At 38.5% G+C, this 20889-nt stretch overlaps 2 protein-coding genes across 6 annotated transcripts in view; both read left to right on the plus strand.

Moving 5' to 3' along the window:
* Positions 1 to 6846, plus strand: part of DMXL1 (Dmx like 1) — an 82145-nt gene extending 75299 nt beyond the window's left edge. For all 5 annotated transcript variants that reach the window (XM_075741010.1, XM_075741005.1, XM_075741007.1 and 2 more), the window contains 3 exons: positions 850 to 902; positions 2619 to 2836; positions 3245 to 6846. In XM_075741010.1, the coding sequence (XP_075597125.1) occupies positions 850 to 902; positions 2619 to 2836; positions 3245 to 3469 (496 nt within the window). In that variant the 3' untranslated portion in view covers positions 3470 to 6846. The remainder of the gene's footprint in view (positions 1 to 849; positions 903 to 2618; positions 2837 to 3244) is intronic.
* A 994-nt stretch (positions 6847 to 7840) lies between these two features.
* TNFAIP8 (TNF alpha induced protein 8) overlaps positions 7841 to 20889 on the plus strand; it is a 64422-nt gene continuing 51373 nt past the window's right edge. The window contains exon 1 of the mRNA XM_075741060.1: positions 7841 to 7973. Coding sequence (XP_075597175.1) covers position 7973 — 1 coding nt within the window. The 5' untranslated portion in view covers positions 7841 to 7972. The remainder of the gene's footprint in view (positions 7974 to 20889) is intronic.

The raw sequence follows: 20889 nt of genomic DNA on the forward strand, positions 1-20889 counted from the left end.
TCTTTCTGTCTCTCTTTCTCTCTCTCTCTCTCTGTCTCTCTTTCTCTCTCTCTCTCTCTCTTGGAGAGAAGCAGTGTTTGCAGCTAAGTTCCAGGTGCCTGTTAAAGGAGGTTCCATAGGGAAGCACAAATCCTCTGTTCATGTTCCATTGGAGGAGAGGAAGTGGAGAGGGAGGTGCTGATCTCTTCTCCCTGGTATCCAGCAATAGGATACATGAGAATGGTTCAAAGCTGCATCAGGGGAGGTTTAGATTGGGCGTTAGGAAGCATTTCTTTACTGAGAGGGTGGTCAAACACTGGTGCAGGCTTCCTAGAGAGGTGGTCAATGCCCCAAGCCTGTCAGTGTTCAAGAGGCATTTGGACAATACTTTTAAGGTACTTTAACTTTTGGTTAGCTCTGAAGGGGTCAGGCAGTTGGACTAGATGATCGTTGTAGGTACCTTCCAACTGCAATCATCTGTTTTGTTTTATTCTGTTGATACAAGCCTGTCCTGAATTATTTTTATAGATGTAGGGAATTGTGCATAGCTCTTCCTTTCATGCTTATTTTCATAAGTAAGCTCTGATCAAGAAAATAGCAAAAACTGCTAACATTTAGGTCAAGTCAGCTACAAAAGATTGTAATCTCAATATGAGTCCTTTATGAGAATAACCAGTCGTAGAATGATCGTGTAGAGGGCATGTTCTTGTAGTGTATGTATAAAGTTCAGGTCCACTTAAAAGTAATCGCTGAAAGCCTGTTTACAGTGCTTTTATGCCTGAAACAATCTTTTTAAGATTCAAATTACTTTCCAAGTGTTCAGAATACTTTAGAACATTTGTTGCTGAATTAAGATATCTTTTTCTACAGAAATATTTGTCTCTGGGATACTTTGGTTTCACCTACAAATAGCTTGGTTCATGGTAAGTAAAATACAACCAGCAAAATACATGATTACAGTAAAAAAATATGTACGTCTGTGAGTGTATATAGATTACTGTCGGAAGTAATTTTAATATTAGCAGTAGAACATATTTCACTGTCCTGTGTGAGTGCACCATCAGGAATATAAAAACAGATTCTTGAGAAATGATTTAGTGCTATATATAAATGATTGGTTTCATGGACATGAGCACCTTCCTTTTCATACCTTGTATCTTTGCGCCATAAGTGCAACCCCTGACAGCCAGACATCTGTAATTTCTGTTCTCTTTTAAAAGATTCCGAGCAATTCCTGCTTATAGGGATTAACATGCTGAGAAGATAATAGCAATAACTGTCAAAACTACAGTTTTTAGCACAGTTGCGAGATACATGTTTGCAGGATATGCATTCACACCCTTCAATTCAAGGGTCCTATGGCTGTGTCTGTACTAACAAATCAGAGAGGCCCCACTCAAAATTTAACAATTAAATATTAGCCCAAGTAATGGTACTATAAAGATAGCATTGGGCACTTGCAGATACATTATCTGTTTGGAGAATATGAGAGGAGATACTTGTTATGAACTGCTAAGTATTTCATTGCTTCTGAAAATCCTGTCCTCCGAGAAGCCATGATTATAAAACGGTTCTCTGAACCTCTGTAGATGAATAAATGCATGAAATTTTCTAGAAAACATTCATTGATTTTTTTAAATGAATATATTGAACAAGCAGATGTACAAATAAGATCTCATAATTATCTAGTAATTTTCAGAGTTTAACTAAAATGAATTTATCTGCTACATTTGTAAAGTAGTGCATTTTTGTTTCGAAAGATTGTCCAGTTCTGTGGGACTTGTATTCTGTGTATTACACCAAGTACTGTGGAATGTTTTAAAAGCTTTCTCTGTGTGCATGCATGCATAGATATCTATATACAACATTACAAAAATGCTTTAGAAGAATTATTCCGAAAAGTATGCTTTTTTGAGATGAAACCATGCTAAATATTTATTACATTACCTGTATTACTAATACTTTGTTGCAGTAGAAAAAAAAATACATTTCAATGTGTGAAATACAGAATCAGGCTTAGAGAGATTATGTGTAAGATGTGTGGAATTTCTAAACATAAATTTAGAGAACCCTTTGAACTACAAGTACAACGTACTGCGTGCCATGTGTTAGGATTCATAGTGTCTAGTCTCAGACATACTGAGGTTTGTTGTGATAATTGTAATCTTCATTCACTTCCTCCACTCAGTTTGGGGGAGTGGACATATCCAAACAAATGTGAAAAGCATCAAATTAAAAGTGGAAACTTAGAAGATATTTGGGCAAGTAACTTAGGAGGACACTTCTTATGGAAAATGTGCCTTAAAATAACAGGCATTAGAGAGATTGAAAAGAATCTGTTTCTGGTCAAGGCTTAATCATTTGTGATTACATAGGGATAGAAAAAAGGATATAATTTTTTATACAGATTGTAACTGCTTAATTTGACAATACTGCAACTTCAGGATGTCTGTGAACCTGGGCTTACATATATATGGTACTGCCATAGATGGACTGGTTGTGGTCAATTGGATTACAGCATCAAAATCATTGTTGCTACTGTCTTGAACCATTAGAGGTTGATGGAAAGTTAAAGTTATTACTGTGAAATTGAAGTTAGTACTGTGTGTTTATTTCAATTACTTTGGTTTGGCTTTCAGCTTTTATGTGTCATGATAGCGGAGCAACTGTGCTAGCATATGCTCCAAAACACCAGCTGTTAATATCTGGAGGCAGAAAAGGCTTTACATGTATAATTGATCTTCGCCAAAAACAGCAGCAACAGTTACTCCAGAGTCATGATTCTCCAGTCAAAGCAATTGCTGTTGATCCTACAGAAGAGTATTTTGTCACAGGATCTGCTGAAGGCAACATCAAGGTATTAATCAGGGGGAGGGAGCAGAAGATGAAGATGGTGATGATGTGTAAATTCAAAAAGAATCTCGCATAGGTGTGGAATATTCATATCTGTCATATGTTCTGCATTTGTTTTCAACCCTGGCTTTTGCATTTACTAATTCAATTGTGAAATGTTATTCTTACCTTTCTATCCTTTTAATTAGTCTTACCTTAGTCCCCATATATTTAATAAATCCATATTACAGAAAATGAATATTAATATTCTATAACTGTGTCATTGCAAATTGCTACATGTCTTTTCTTTTATAATCAGTGTCAGAAAAATGAATGCAAAATGTAGTCCAGTTTCTCCATGACTCATTACTAGTGAACTTTAAGATCATGGTAATTATTCATATAAGAGATTGATGTTTTGATGTTTTTTCAGGTATGGAGTCTGTCTACATTTAATCTTCTTCACACTTTCATCAATGAGCATGCTCGACAGTCTCTCTTCAGAAACATTGGGACAGGAGTCATGCAAATTGAGACAGGACCAGCAAATCACATATTCTCCTGTGGTGCTGATGGAACAGTAAAGATGAGGATCTTACCCGATAGATTCAGCCCTTTAAATGATGTGTTAAAAAATGATGTGAAATTTATGATCTAATATTTTTTCTCAGAACAGTGTATAACATTCCCCTTCTGCCATCCCTGAAAATACTTTTCCTGGAACTGGCCAACAAAGCAGAAACACAATGATAGCTTGTGCCACAAAGATTTTTTTATTTTTTTTTCCTCTCCCCCCCATATTTATTACCTGGAGCTTTTGGTCCCTGATGGACTGATGCCTTAAAGATTAATAAAGTCCTTCAGATTTTGATTGTTGCCTAAAATAAAAGCTATACATGACTCCGAATTATATACTTATAATATTATTAAGATGTTGCTGAAGTGGTTTACTTTTCCTTTTAAGGTAGCTACACTCCCACCTGGGGTGCACCATCTGGGCATGGCCTCTGCTTATATTCAACACCTGGCCACCTTCTAAAGGCTGGCCTTTCCAGATGGTAACCATAGATAATGTTACTCTTTCACTGTGGCAACCATAACTGTCTCTCTTCTCCACATGTTTAGTCAGCTGACAATAAAAATTTCTACTTATGTGTAGAAGAGAAACAAAGTCTGTATGAGTAGATACTCCTGGCCATGCAAACATTCATGTAATGAGCCACTGTCTGTCTCCATTCCTGGAATCCAGGCTGTTTACCTCTAACTTGCCTGATTTTCCTCTGATCTAGGGTGTAAGAAACTGAAGGATGTTCTGTAACTTGTCTTCTGTTCTGTAGCTTGAATCACTGCCATCAGGATGGCAGACTTAACTTTTAAAAAAAAAATATATTTTTAACCCTGAACACTCCCTTTACGAAAATGTGTAAATATTAACAGATATCTTCCTAGTAAAATAGTCAAGATTATGTGTGAAGCTTTGTCATAAAGAATACAGGGAGATACTGCTTTAGGACATGGCCCTAGAATTTCTTCAAAGACTATTTATTTACATGTCTGTAGAGGAAAAAAAACCAAACCTAATTTATTTTTACATTTTTTTCCAGTAAGACTTTTATTTAGCCCAAAGATACTCACTTCATTCTTAGCACTTACATTCTTGTTTGCTTTTCCAAAGTACTTTTAAAAAGGTAAAATGAAAAAATTTCAACAGAAAAGTACTTTAATACTGTCAGTCTTTATACTGTATGTTTACATCTGGTGTAAAATGAAAGAAAATTTTGAAGAGGATAGATGGATTTTTTGCCAAAATATTAAACTGCATAACTTAAATGTTTGACCAAATTATTAATGCACAAAGCCTTCACTTTTTTTTAGTCAGCTAAAAACTGTTTCTGTAAGTATTTTGGTTTACTTTTTCCTGACTTGAGAGCTTGACAAACATTTAATTTGTAAATTAGATGTGAGGCTGGATTACTTGAATGCCAATGGTGTACTTTTTGCTAAAAGATATTTTGTGAAATATAGCACCAAGATACTAACTGTAAAATAAACTTGTTAAATTAGGAACTATGGGGATAAATAAAGCATAGCAGAAATGAAGGGCTTGTAAAATGAACTTTGTAACATTCTCAGGATGCTTTTATCTTAAGAATATAAAATTGTTTAAAAAGATTTTGTAAAATGTATTAAGGTCATTTTAAATGTATGTTTTGCAAGTTGCAGTGCAAACACTATGAAGGTTTTTATGCACATAACCTGAATTTTCAAATTGTGCAATAAAAAGAATGTGAATAGTTTGCCATGAAGAAACATGTGACAGCATTTCAAACTGGTACAGCTGTTCAGTGAGTCAATAGTAATTGTTCTTCCACAAGACTTAGAGATTGAAATCAAAACTGATATCAAAACAGTTTAAGTACAGTGATGGACCAGAAAAGTGACTGACTAGAAGTGACACCACCTTACAAAAGAGACTTGCCCAATGTGTATGTCATAGCTGCTCAGTGCCTGAGTTTCTAATATTCCTTATTCTTATGAAAGAAGAAAAACAATGGACAGTAGCACACTCCTTGAGAATCAACTGAAACCCTGACTTTGTAGCTGCTTATATATATGCATTAGTTTTATGTGCTCACGCAACTAACAGTTGCATTCAGAAAAGCAAAATGTGCAAAAATCATGGCAACATTATATAATAATGTCCTTGATGTTTTGTCCTTTAATATTTAGATCTCATTAGCTTCAATATTTCAAGCTAAGTTTATTGTACTGGCAATCACAAAATGCTGTCTTATGATCTGTGAACTGAGCAGATTTTGTATGTAATTTGCCAAGACATGCCATGTTGTCATTTTTCTGAGTAAAGCTGCACTATGAATAATCCTGGCAAACTTATGCTTATACCAGAAAAGTACTGACTGTGAGCAGGCATTTTCAGTAATGTTTATAGTTATCATAAGCTACTCTCAAAGCTAAATTATGTAAAATCACAATGTATTTGCCACACTTTCATAATCTTCCCAATAAATCCCGCAGAAACTCACCCTTCTAGAATTCCAAGTTGCTGCTACTTCATTTACAAATCAGTTGTTTGCTTGTATAATGTTCATTGATGTTTAACAATTATTCTAAGTCAAATTACTGGTAGCTTTCTTGTAATGATGGAATCAAAATGAGTTAACTTCTGTTGTATCTGAAACTTTTAAAGGGACATTCTCAACTTTACAACTAGTCAGTGGAGAAGAACTGAACTCAACACTTACCCTCCTGTTGCCCTTAACTTCCACTGTCTTTTGTCCTCCAGCAATTAATGCTTTCTCCTATGCAAGTCACTCAAACATAGCCACATGCACAAATTTGCATTTAGCAGTGCTTAATCCACAATAATTCCATGTCCAGACAAAATAACATAGTTTGTAGTTGATAATGTCCCTTTTAAATATCATAGACTAGCAGTTGTGACTTGTGTTTGTCTATGTAGCAATACATAATACAGACTGTGTCATTCTTGTGTTGCTAATTGATTCGGTTACCTCAAACTGATATATGATCCAAGTTCTTTACTATTACTTTAGTAACTTTTGAGAGTTAAAACTCTGGCCATCTGGGTACTTAAACTGGCTTGCTGTGTGACTTTTAACCAGACAATTCTCAGCAGACAGCTGAGGTTGCAGATTATTTATGGGGAAAGATGGAGAGTGGAATAAATGCAGATTTTGTACCATGCTGCTGTGGCACAGGGTGAGCTTATACATGTTCTACTGTGTTTTAGGAACCAGTTACAGGAAATAAACTGTTGAGATACCCTATGTTAGGTACCACTCCCTTCCCCTTGAGAGCACCCAGAGTTAATTAGTTGCAACAGGTATGAAAAAAAGCAACAGTGATTAAAACGAAATAAGCTTGGAGACAATGTTCTCTAAGATATTTTTTTCAAATGTTTATTTTTACTAAAAATAGGAAAACCATCTCTAATGGCAGGTTCAGGACACTGATCAAACTACTTTCTATAAAATAAAGATACTGATTTACCAAGTTTCTTGGTGTTTCTTTTTCCTCCTCATTTCTAGCTTTAAAGTCTGCATGGTTTTGATCTTTCTTTTTTCCAGGTTTTTTTTTTGTGTGTGTGTGGTGTTTTTTGGGTTTTTTTTAATGCCTTCGTTTTTCATGTCTTAGTTTTCCTTGTGTTAGCTCTTTGATGTTTTGGTTGGATTTTTTTTTTTTTTTTTTTTTTTTTTTTTTTAAATTCAATGTGTACCTTTCAGTTGTAATCAGTTCTAAGTTATTTCTCAGTGGAATGGGACTGATGTGGTGGTCGTGCTTTCTGTCATTTTCCTCCACAGCTAACTCTTTTAGCCCCTCATCCGTTTCGTTTACCCTTGAAAGCCTGTGATGGCCTCGGGGAACTCCACCTCTAGAAGAGACACAAAGATGAGCGCCCCTACTCTAGTTAAACACTAGATAGCAAGCTGCTGCCGAAAAGGCGTACTGTACCATGCAGCTTATTAGGACGAAAGAAATATTTTATTTAGGTTTTGCCCTTTTAATAATTGTAACTGCTTCTTCGGTAGCAAAGCCAGGAAAGGCGCAAAGACACAAAATCTAGCACCGAGACTGTGATTTCCTTTGCATAGGGGTGTTTAACCTCCTCGTCTCCACCGGATGCTTTCCTCAGTGTATGTCCTGGAGGGACGGCAGTCTAACCGAACTGCCGCCCGAGTTCCCCCCCGGTTATGCGGGCCGCTTGGCCGGGAGAGAGGAAGTTTGAGCGGGACTAACGACGGCCAAGCAAGCGGGCCCCGGCCGGGGGGCGTGCTCTCCGGCCCTCCCCGTCCCGCCCTGGGGGACTGCCCGGCTTCCCCTTTTCGCCCTGGGGTCTGCCCGACCTCTCCTGTCCCGTCCCGCCCCGCCCCGCCCCGGTGGGCTGCCCACCTCCCCCCTCCCGTCCCGCCCCGGGGCGAGCGGCGGCGCCGGGCCACGGAGGGCAGAGCCGCCCCTCTCCCGCCCGCCAGATCCGCGCCCCGCCCCCGGCACGGGGAGCTGGGGTTGCCTCTGCCGCGCGCGCAGTGCCTCGGCACTGCCGCTCTTGTCGCTGCTGCCGCTCCCGTCGCTCCCGCCGCTAGCCCCGAGGAGGCGCCGCCGCCCCTGTCCGCGCCCACACAGTAAGTGCCACCGCTCCGCGGGCGCAGGGTGCGGCTCCCGCCGCACCGGGCAGCCCCCTTCCCTGCGCGCCGGTGGAAGGAGTGGGCGAGGGCAGCAGCCCTGCCGCGGCCGGACGGGCCCGGGCCCGGGCCCGGCGGTGCCTCAGCGGTCGGACGGGCTGGGCCCCGGCAGCCTCCCCGCCGAGGGGACGGCTGTGGGGACCTGGCTGGCCGGCGGCCGCAGGTGGCGGACCCCGGGGCGGCTGGGAGAGCGGAGGTGGGCTCCCAGCGCCGCCCCGGAGGTCGTCGGGTCTCGGCATGGGGGCAGAAATGCGGTGGCCGGGTCGGGACTCGGGAAGCCCCTCAGGGCCGGTGCCAGGGCCGTGGCGCGTCCCTGCCGCCTCCTGCCCCGGCGGCTCTCGGCGCTGCGGAGCCCCGCAGCAGTTCGGAGCGGCTCTCCGCTGGGAGCTGCCCAAAAGTACTCACGTTGAGAGTTTCGTCACGCAAAAATGTATTTGTGTGAAAGCCGTACATGGGTTTCTGTTCGGGGAAACCTAATCGCCTGTCTTCCCTCTGTCTCTCTTTCCGGGCAAAGAGGCGGTTTTCTGCTTTTTTTTTTTTTTCAGAGGTATTTCTGCTTTCGCCTGGAGTGAGCCGTCGCCCTCGTCAGGGTGTGTTTGAGCGTGCACAAGGCAGATCTGTAGCTCTTGAGGCAGAGGCAACAAGTGTGGTAACACAGCTGAACTCTGCACGGTGCTGGTAAAAGACAAACTTTTCTGAGATACGTGAATTTAGCTATGAAATAGTACTAGCAAAGATTCTGCCAATAAAATTAGTTTCTATCTTATTTACATACTGCTAATTAAATAAGAGAGAGCATGGCTCAACGTGAGCTTTTCCTTTTTAGAAACCTGCATGGTCAAACTGTCTGTGCTGGAGGTCTGGGTGTCTCTGGAGGTGCGTGTTTGCAATCTTACTTGACCACACATATGCACCGGTAAAGTACAGTGCAGTCCAAACGATGTTTTACTCTGCACGTGTCTTGTTTTATTTATGCTCTTTTGCAAATTATTTTGCGTAACTGACTAGTGAAACTACCACATTACAAAACGCTTGGTCAAAACTTCTCCAAGCAGTCTGATACACCAGATGAGGAGCTGTCAGTTGCGCTCGCTGCCTGGGTTGACTCCTGCTAGCTCTGCTTATCTCTGGTCAGCTCTAAGTAGGAAATTTGCCTTGAAAGAGCACTGATAGCAGAGCCGAGTGCTTGCAGCCCTAGTAACAGCAGACTAGCCTTTCGGTTGCCACAGACCACAGGTCTGGTCTGAAAAGCATCGCTGGTCTGAAGCTAATTGTTTGTGGGCATCCCTGTGAGATCCAGTTACCGTTCTTCGTTGGCAGACCCGCAGCGGGTATTGCAGGGGCAGCACAGGTCAGGCTGTGCCGTAGCTGTAAGGGCACTGTGCCTAGGCACAGCCCTGATCCTGCACACTGTTCCTGTTCTCATGGTGGGAAGCATGTTAGACTAGATGGCTGTGGTTTAAAAACGCTGGAAAAGCCATTGACACTGTCTATTACTTAGAACTCTTCAATTTAGTGGCTCTTGGGAATCTTTATTTCTTTGTGGTGGAAGTTTCTGATTATTATTTCTACCTTGCAGTGATTAGTGAGCATTTTAGTAAACTGTGGAGATAGTGCAAGTCTGAGCAATTGTAACTTGAAATTAGGCTGAATGGTTCCCTTCCTTGTCATGCTGCTTATATTGTTGCCACGTATTAATACTGTAAAAATGTAACATCGTGTGTTTGCAGACCTGAGAGTTTTACCTTAAATAAACAAGCACATGATGCATGTACTGCATGTTACATGAACAGGATACCTTTTTACCTTTATCTCATTTAAAAAATGATAATGAGGAGAAAAAAACGCAAACTGCCAGGGAATCAGCTACTCCAGTATTAGGAGAAAGGGTTTTGATGTTCCTCACTGCTTCATCTCAGAATTAAATAAACTCACAAAAGTTTGATGAGGCTTTAAAGAAGAATTGGTAGGAAAAAAACCAAGAGAGGACGTTTTGCAGTGGAAGGAGGTCCAAGACCTTTATTTGGAAGACAAAATTTGGTGAACTTGGAACATGCTTAAAATCAGGAAGAAGGAAATAAAATGTTCTAGTACATTTACATATTTATTTTTATTTAACCTGGAAGCAAATTTCACATGGAATAGCATCAACGTGAAAGTTACGGCACACTTCTTTGCAGGAGCACAAAACACTGAGGTTTGAAATGGAAGTCGCTCGCTGTTTACCCTGACAACAGGAAGCTGCTCATTTCCGTTAAATAGTAACTAGCCTAATCTGACTAAACCTAGATTTCACTGTACTTTGTGGCTTAATTTGCCTATTTTGAGTTTTCTTTAAATACTTGCTGCTGAGTAAAGAATAGTAATTGCTGTTTCAAGTGGCTGAGAAATCTCAACCTTGTTCAACTTTTTATTTCAATATGCCATGTCAAGTCCTCCAAGTGATGGATGGTAAAATGCCTAATAATCTTTAAAGCAGGTAATGATCAAGACACGTTACATCTTTGTGATGAATTTTCTTCCAGGTTGCAGATGTTCACTCTTGAGTTTTCCTTTTAATAGAGGTTTTGGGCTAGAATTTCCCTTTATTTTTTAATTAATTCTTATATATGAACAGTAAAAAAAGGAAAAAATAAAGTTACCAAGTTATATTTGACATGATCGTAACATTGCATATATCCGCTTAAATTACCTGCTTAATCTAAATGGTTGGTAATATGTTCTCTATAGTTTTTACTGTATTGATTACCTTCTAGCAGCTTTGATTACTGTCTGGGTAAATTTGGTTTATAGCATCTTACATCACTGAGATATAATACAAGGTATCTGGACTGTACTTTACTTACTTTCTTTTTTTTTCATCCTTTGTAGGTATGTTTCTTACCATTTCTTATATTTTCCCACCTCTTAAGTAGATAATTTCAACTATTTTCATCTTCCCCCACTGACAAATTTCTTATGCTTTGTTGAAGTTAGGTTTTGTGGATCAGATTGATCTGATGAACAAAATTTAACCAAAAATTAAGTATATATGAAGAATTTTCTCATAGGGAAAGTATACTTTGTATATAATGTATCTTGAACAAGTAACACACTGTATTCCAGTGATATGAACCTCAATTCAACAAATTCTAGTATGCTTGTCGGTTGGTTGGAGTATCGATACACAGAATGTGGTGCTCCAGGAGCTGATGATTTAATGGCAGACTAACTTAGGGATTTTTTTAGGGTTGGTTTGGGGTTCTTTTGTGTCTATATGCTTACAGCCATGAGGAACCATGTTGTTTACTTGATGTATAATAGAAATACTTGCAAGATTTTTCAGCTGTGTTATAGCAGAAAACCTAGTCCTCTTCATTTGAGACTGGCTTCATAATCAAAGAAAATGAGTACAGCTTGAAATTAGTTACGGGGTTTTTTTCTTCCGTATGCCTCCAGCCTCTTAGATCATAAGACCCAGAATAAATGTTTTGTGTGGTCAAGTAGATGGCATTTTGTCAGTTAAGAAAGTGAGCAAGAAGTTTCACTTGGCATTTTTACACTCTTTTTCCAAGTAGTGCTTTGCTCAAATAAGAATTTCGTTTTTTAACTCTAAGATAGACTGACCTCACCCCCACTGAGAGGTGTGAGCTCTGTGCCTTGAGACTGAAGTATGTGATTTGCAGAGCAGTAGCACATGCCCGTTTCATTAGCACCTCTTACCAGCCTTAAAAAAGGGGAAGGGTACAGAATGCATGATTTAAATTAGAAGCTAATGGTCATGTTCTTCAGGTGCTCTTTCCTGAACTGATCGTTGACACTGTCACTTGGAGCTAAAAAATAATTTCTTTATTTTTCTGTGGTGGTTCCTGGGATGTCTGCAACAGCCTTGAATTTAATAAGGCAGGTATGTGAGATGGAGTATCAAAGAAAATACATACCCTTTAAATGATGCAAGTTAAAGCTATTACTTAATTGAAATTCTGTTTTTGTTTGGAAACCCGGATGGTGAAAAGTAAGAGTCTTAGCTCTTGAGCAAACCTTACAGGGACTTCAGAGATGTTATGTGCCTTTTATATGATAAAACCATTAGCTGGCATTGGTAAGTTAATAAGATGTATGTTGAAGATTAAGTCCAGAAGATACCAGTACCAAAATAAGCATTTCTTTCAATGCTTTTTCATTAACTAACTTTCATTAACTAAAGGCATATCTCCTAACAAGTAAATTTTAGAATTAGATATGCCTAGCTTAATCCAAGCTCTCATTTTTTTCTTCCAGAAATAGGGTTGGATATTTTTAAATAGCTAGTTTTGAAACTCAGTTTATATTATAGGATCAACAGTACTAGACACATTAAACCCCTCGCATTTTCTTCTAATTTATGGAATAATGCAGTGAAGAATACAGTAGTGTTATCCTGTGGCAATCAGGCTGGGTGCAGTCATTGCTAATGGTAGTCTGACCATGAGTGATAGTTGTTAAATCATCTGGAGGAGGTGTGTATGAGCAATGGGCTGGGCTCTCTACATCCACAGCAGAGTATTTGGCCCCTTTTGTGTCAGTGTCTGGAGCCCCCAGAATTCATAATGAACTGGTGGAAATTGTTTGGCATATGAATTTGATATTTATTACCTGGATGAACAGCAAAATTTTTATTGTGTGGTGCACTTAAACCTTCCTCAATGAATGGTTTAATTTTTGCTTTAGTATCACAGCTTTATGGGAGCTGTCTGTATGCTGTGCCCTTGTTAAGGCGGAAGTTTCGGGGAATGGAAGAGCAAAGCAAACTGTTTAAACAAAAGTGGCTGGTGTTCAACAGTTGAAGATTTTACATGCTTACTTTCTTTTAGTGTCTTCATCTGATCCTTACAATCTAACTTTCTACTAATCAAATATTTTTATAGAGAAAGTGTGTTTTTTCTTGTTTGGTGTTATGTCTGTAAAAGTTACTGGGGCTCAAAAATATTCAGGAGTGGCTGTCCTAAATAGCTGAACTGCAGAAAAACCCGTAACTATAGTCCATGTTTTTCCTCTGTGTAGCAAACAGGTGTGAAAGGATAGAATGTATTAAACTGTAAGGAACTGAGAAGTGGGAAAATAAACTCTAAACTGAGAAGGCATACCTGCATGTGGTTATCTGCAAACATGTTTGTCTCTTGAGCTTTGAAATTGAATACTTAATTTGTGAAGGAAATTAAAAAACCTCTAGTTGCCAGTAACTGATTTTCAAGCCCTCTAGCCTCTCCATCATTCATACGACATGCAGATAATGTCATAAAATCAGCTGTCTTGAAAGGCATTTTTAGTAATAAAGTAATAAGTGATCCAGGAAGGCAAAGAAAATCTTTCACCTATTAGGGAAAAAAATGTTTAAGGAGGAGATAATTTTATTCAGAAACATGCTAAAAGTGAGTTTATCAAACAAAATGCTACCACATTTCAGTGATTCATTGGGAAACATGATGTCTGTAACCACTCTGGTTCTCCATGAAGATAAATTTCCCTTTAGATTCTAGCTGAAGTAAGTTGTTTTGGATCCAATTCCCATATAGCAGTGTTGGCCACTTGCAGTTTGATGGGTAGTACTGAGCTATCAAAAGTATGTTGGCATTGCTGCAGAATGTTATACTTGCCTGAAAAATTTATTTTACCAACAAGTACAGCTGAAGTTCTGGAAGTTAGTCTGAAAATCCTGAAAAAAATATATTAAAAGTAGGTTTGTGGTCTGGTGGGTGGGTGTGCCAGCTAGCACTCCTGGCATAAATATATCATTGCTGTCAGTCAGTCCTGAAAGAAACAAAACTTTAACTTCCTGCTTTCTCCAGTTCTGTAGAAATCAAGTCATTGGTGTTACTGGCCATAAATAGCAAAATGCTCCTAAAATATGATTCTACTTTTTTGTTACAACATCCAAAGTAAATAACTTACTCAAAGCATCCTCATGTTATTTTTATACAAATAGTTATGAAGTGGTTTTTGGTGCGGCTTTGATTTAAGGAATGAAGAGGAAGTTGCTGCTATGTTAATTACTATTAATAAAGCATGACAGTTTTATATGAAGCAATCATTTTTTAGCACTTTCTCTGGCATATTGTGGTTAACTGATATGAAATATGTAGCTAAAACATGCCACTATCTTTCCCAAAACATTTTGTAGATTTTTTGATTATTTAGATAGTGTGGTTTCAGAATGTTGTAGAGAAATACTAGTTGGTACCGGAAGGTACCTGTGACTTTCTGACTCATCTGCTACAGAAGGTACTCTCCAAGCAGTGACTATGCACAGGCATAAAAAACCTAGATAAGGTTAATTCTAGTTAAATAGCCTGTAATTAAGCCCTGATTGTTGAGCCAATTTAGAGTATTCATAATTAGATAAGTGTTTATTTATCATATCCTTCCACTTTTTGGTAGAAGAGTATCCATTTGTATATTTGCTTATCATATTTTCTTTAGTGTATTAAAATAATTTTCAAGTCTTGTGGAGGAACCTTTGCCCTCCTTCAGCTCATCCCACATCTCTCCTCCTCAACTGGGAACACAAACTCTGCATTTTATGAGCTGCATTTCAGCTGAATTTTGTATTTCATACTTCTTTACAAGGTAAAACAAAAATCAACACAATTGTTCAGCAATTTTTGGTTTTTTTTTAAATTCCAGCTAATTTTCATGTTTTATAGTCAATAAATGTTGGTATTAAGATTTTATCTAATCCTGCTGTGTATAGTACTGTCTTTATGACTATGAACTGCAGAATTTTTTTTTTTAAATAAAAGTTCGCCTTCTGAGGATACCTTGCCAACCTACTTAGAGCTTTATGTCCTTGATATATTTTAATTGTTGAGTTTATATTAAGGAAAATAATTTGCTACTGTTGGACCTCTACCTTGTAGTGTTTGGGATTCCAGACATAAAACCTGTCTCTCAAGTAGTCTAGACTTGGTCTTGTTTATGGTATTGCTAGCACTTTTCACTGTGTTATCTTTTTGGCATGATTGGAATGATTTTGTAAACAGCTAGGGGGCTTTTAGTGGCATGTATAACTTAATAGTGCTTTTTATAAGATTAAAAAATAGAAGCCTTTTGCATATGATACAGGGAGTAAAAGAAGAGTGTAAATAGAGAGTAGAGCAACAGAGACAAAGCTGAGCTTATTTTAGGAGCCTTGAAGTTTGCTTAGCTGTCCAAAACTTTGCAAGTCAAGTTAGAAGAAAGCAGTTGATAACCTTTACCTTTAGCTGTTTAGTTATGGCCATTATTACAGTGAAATATGGAATAATACAACTCAAGGACTTTTTGTACCTGTGCCATTCTTGAAATTTTTGTGGAACAAAAATCATCACCACATTTTTGTCTAACAAAATCAAGAAGCCATGTTGTTTTATTTTAATGTTAACCTTCTGATGCAAACTGGTTGTCTTGCAGATATGTAAACAGACAGATCTGCATTGGTGGGATAACAGGTTTAATATTTCATATTCCCCCCCCCCCCCCAACTTCTTATAAGTTAATAAAAACAGTTGTATAAGATACATGAGGTTCATTTGTAGGAATATCTCCTGCTGAAGTCTGAAGTGGATTCAGGATGAGTGTAGCAAAGATCTTCTGAACATCTTCCTGTGGTTTCCAGCAATTTTAGAATAATTGTAACACACTGAGGGGAAGCTAATGGTTTTTCTTTGTTTGACTACGGTTTTCTTTTCTTGTGTCGTTGAGTAGTATTTAATGTTAATAATAATGCGGATAAATGACAAAATGCTTTAGACTTCTGTCTGATGAAGTCATGAAATAAGATAATACAGATCTGTTACTATAAACAGTTTAATGGGAATCTTGATACTTTTTTATTTTTAGCTGCCAGCCTTTTTTTTTTCCCCAGTAGTTGACAATATATTGATAGGTGGAATTGTTTCTCATTTGAAGATGTCACTCTAGAAACAGTTTATATGATACTTCTGTATTTCCATGAATCTCATATCAAGGGCTTGTCTGCTACTTTATGTGAATTCAATTGATTATTTCCAGGCACATCCACTTAATTTGTTATCCATTAAAGTGTTTGTTGTAGTTCTTTGGGGTATTAGATTAGCCTCATCTTATAGAAAAAGAAATCTGCAAATCCATTTTTGCTTGGAGCTTTTGAAAACTTATTAAAAGTTACAGGTAGCATTGAATAATAGTGGAAATGTGATTAAGCTTTGAATGGTAGAGAAATCTCTGTAATCCAAGCTATGAATTTGTGTTGTACTGGTCTGCAAAACACCATAGTGGTCAATGATGCAGAAAGTATGCTGATTGCGACTGAATGCTTTTGTGCCGATTTGCTAGCAGTATTTGCTGTACAAGTACTTTTAAATATGCAGGTGGATAGTTTAAAGTCACTTGAAATGTTAACTTTGTTGTTAATACTGGGAGGATAACTGGTGAATAGGTGAGGAGGACTACTGTAGGTGAAGTCAGTGATAGGCAATAAAATACTGTGTACATTTTTATTTACTCCTGTAAGGTGTTCAAATGTAATCTCAGTTGATTGGCAGTTTATACATTTCTTCTGCTTCAGGTATTAGTCTGGACAGGAGAGAGTACTGGAAGTCTGGATTATTACAAACATATATTGAAAGCGTGTTCTAGGTGACATCAGAAGATGACGAGCGCAGGACATGGCCCTTACCATTAACTGCAGTTTGTACAGTGCTGTCCATCTCATCTGGCATCCCTAAACACTGTTGTTTGCCTGTGTTCTCCAGTAAGCTCTGTGTATGTTGTTTTTTATTACCTGTAGGTTTTTTTAGAAGTTTCTCAATATTTCAGCATACTAATTTTCTAATCACTTGCTTTAAAATTTAAGACCTTTAAAAAAAAACAAACCACATAGTCGTGTAAAGATCCTGCTTTACAAGAAGTACCCAGTTCTACGTAGCAAGCCAGATATTCGGTTTCAGTGATCATAGGACATGGTGTATTGAAAACATTTTAGGGTGTTTGTGTCCAACTGATGAGGAGTCAGCATTTGAAACCTATAAAACCTGCAAGGGCCTAAAACCACACTGCCGTTTATGTACATGGGAAACCATGTCACAGAACAACCCTATTTTCTGCTCAAGAACAAGAGGTTCTGTGTAGATGACACACTTTGGGGAAGGAGAGTGTATCGTTACAGTTGACTTCAAAATTTAGTTTTAACATAATAAGAAGGCAGACCTCTGTACTAGCCAAGCTTAAATGCAGCATGCACTATTTAACAATCTGTTAGTTTTACAACTGTTTATAAGAAAAGTAGCACAGCAGTCCACAGCTAACAGTGCTGCTATTTGTTTGCCTCACAACAACGTTGTTTAAAAAGTGAATAACTACAGGACAGAACTGACAGTTGGTGTTCTGTGTCTTGATGGCAATAAATACATTGGTGGAGAAGAATGGCAATTAACAGATGGGCAAAACGATAATTAAATAATTAGCTAGGCAGAGTAAATTCAGAACTTGATCAAATACTGGGATAGGGACAAGGAGAAGTCTCGAGGAGCTTAAATGAACTTCTTAGGACCAAAACCAAAAGACTGAAAATAAAAACTTCATGTATATTTAAGCTTGGGTTTATTTTTAGTTAGCATGAAGAGCTGGTTAACACCATATTGAGGTAACCTAAAGCTAATGAAAAACACTTGACAACAGTGCCAGGCAGAAGAGAGGTCTTTTCAAAGCCTCTTCATGCTAAAGTAGTGGTTTAGATACCCAATGTGACAATCTGAAACTATCTGACAGTGCAGTTTTTTTCTGTGCTGAGTGAACTAAGGGCTTGCTATGAGAAAGCAGTAGAATTGGTGAACTAAAGCTTTTCTTGATACTATTTCTGGTTTGGATGGATATGAGCTGAAAACAGTCAGGGAATTTCATGGTGGTAAAAGCATGTTGAAGGCTTGTTGGCTTTAAACAGACACTCATATCAAGAAAAGCTAGCGGACTCGGTCTGTACCATTAATTGAAGCTCACAACCAGCTCATGGCTCTTTGTGAGGGTTGATAGCAGGCATGGTGCCTTGGACCACAGGGATGCATGGAGCAGAAGCTCCTGATGTGCTGCAACTGTTGTGGGCAGCCCATATCTTCTGGGGGTGGCCTGCAAGGGGGCAGGCATGTAGCATAAAGTGCCTTGCAAACCTCACACGTGTCATGAGATTGTGATTAACTACCTGGAGTAACCATCCTCCTTCAGTAATGCTCCAGTATCACACAGGTGTATTTGTGTCTCCTGTATTCAGGTGGGTGACCAAGTACAAGTCTTCTGAGGTTATGCTGTAACATTGAGGGAAATAAACATTTTGTCAATTGATGCTACACAGACAGCATGAAGAGCATGACCATTGCTTAATTCCTCTGCTCAGGTAAATGCAACTGAAGTTCCCTCAAAGGCAACACTACTGTGCCTGACTAATTTGGAGGCAGTTCTTTAAGGTGCCTAGTGTTGCTGCAGGGAAACCCTGAAAATAACATGGCTTAAGCTTGTTTATACCTTAAACAAGACTGTATTGTAGTTATGATTTCCAAGCTATGGAGCGAGTGCTGCTTGGTGAAAGCGATGCATCCTGCTAGCAGAAGTCCTTCAGAGTCAGACCTGGGGTAATCCTGTACTCTGTAAAACCCTCATCTCACTCTCAACCCTTTTTATTGAAAGAAAGTACTAGGAAAAGAATACTTTTCTCCAAAATTAAACATGCAAAGACCTGTTAGACATTACTAGAATTTTTAGCTAAAAAGCATATTGTGACATTATGTGCTTTATTCTCCATGTGTGGCCACAGAGCATCTTTGACCACTTGTTCAAGTCACCAGTACTGGTCACCTTAGTTTGACAAAAGGTGAAGACCAGATCACCCAAATAGATCTGTCTGAGGAGCACATAATTCTCAAACAACAATTTGATGGTATTTCTCTGGCTGGTACATTCTTTGCTAAGTCTATCCAAATAGCATTGGTGGTAGAATAACTACCATACAAACTTTTACCATACAAAAGTTGATTTGAGCGCTGGAGCATCCGTTTTGCCTGATCACAGTTTTAGGAGGTGTGCTGTTGAACCTACCCACATGGAGGATGATAGACACACATGGTGTGTGTGATGATAGACACCAGTGGGGTATGTCTGAGCGTGACAGGCTCCCATGACTCCTGTTACTTCCAATTTCTGGGATTCTTCACATGCACCAAGCCCGCAGCAGAGCACAGCACCAGGCGATCATGTCCTAAAAGTTATGCTCCTGTATCTGAGAAATTTGGCTGAATACAGTAAAGATTGCAACAGGAAATAGCTGTCTCAATGAACGTGATTGTGCAGCAGTTATTCTGTAATACTTAATGTGTGGCAGCTTATAGCAAAACTAACTCCTGTTTTGGATCTGAATCTTGAATGAAACTTCCAGTGCAAGATTGTTTTGAGGAAATAAAAGTTGTTGAGTGCTTTGAAACATAACCTCTATTTTTTTCTTCAAAATTATTTCAAGGTGTGGTATTTATGCGTAATTTAATTTTTAGCTATAAGCAGGCATTGACAGAATACTTCTGATACTTAAAATGGGAATCCTGAGGCTGTTCATGAATCTGTGTAGTTTAGGAAAAAAGTTAGAGCAATGATATTTTGGCAGCCCAACTTAACAACTGAGAGAAAATGGGAAGATAAACTAATTAAGTTATTCTAACATAAGCTAGTGAAGTAAGACAATGAAATTCAAAAACTGTGAAAAGATTTCAGGCAATAACTTGCCTGCTGTCATAGTACCCTCTTCTTTTTTTCAGTGCTCCAAAGGAAGTAAACTAATTAATTTTTACATCCTCTGGCATTATACAGGTGCATATATACATATGTCAGTTTGCTCTGACTAGCAAGTTTTGCAGTTCCTCTTGTTTGTGTGATCCTTCCATACAGGACTTGTACTAAATTCTTTTTTTTCCCCATGCTCTTCTACTCCAGAAAAGTAGGTGTAAGGTGAAAGCAGCTTGAGATGACCCAGTAAGAAATAATCGTCACAAAAGGAAAGTGGGTTCCTCTTTGAGTACACAAAATCTTTTACTGACAGTATAGGTGTGTAAGTGAATTATTGCTGGTGGCTATGGAGCTGATTGTGTGATCCAGGATAAATATGTTTACAGATGTTGAAGTGTTACCTGTTTTGAACAAATCTAAAGCCAGCTGGAAAGAGTTCATTTTCTGTGAAATTTTAAGCTCCTTTTGCTCAACATGAGTGGAAGAGTTCAGACATTTCGATTTGGATAAAACTTCCTTCCACATTGCCAAATAGAAGTACTTGATTTCTATTGTGTTTTGCAATCATTTACATGAGGAGTTTTCAGTGATACTGAATCATGAGTATAATTTGAGATGGTTTTCTTACATACTACGCATCCATTTTTATACACAGTTTAAGCGGTAATTCATACAAAGCTAAACCTTGTTTTACACAGGAATGTTTCTCAGACACCTGGTTTTAATGCTTGTTTATTGAATTGATTAATTAAATGCAAGGTGCTTTAAAAGTTGTCTTTCTCCCTGCAATTCATCTCTCTTCTCTTGATTGTTTTGCAGAGTGCCAAATCCAGACAGGTTTCTCTAAATTTCTCTGTAGCAGCTGCATGTAGTTACATGTACATCAAGTAAGTGTAGTATGTCTGAACAGTGTTCTCCTCTGCAATAATAACATAGAGAAATTACTGTGATTAAAGGTATTCACTGCTTGGGACCACAAGTTAAATTGCTTCTCAAAACCTAATATTTTTTTCCCTTGTTCTTTCTATGTATCAGTATAGAACTGAAGAAAGTGGGTCAAGATATTCAGATCTGTGTTTTCATTTTTAACTCTTTAAATATTTTTTTGTTTAGCAAA

The sequence above is a fragment of the Balearica regulorum genome, chromosome Z, assembly GCF_011004875.1.
Source record: "Balearica regulorum gibbericeps isolate bBalReg1 chromosome Z, bBalReg1.pri, whole genome shotgun sequence".
Lineage (NCBI taxonomy): Eukaryota > Metazoa > Chordata > Aves > Gruiformes > Gruidae > Balearica > Balearica regulorum.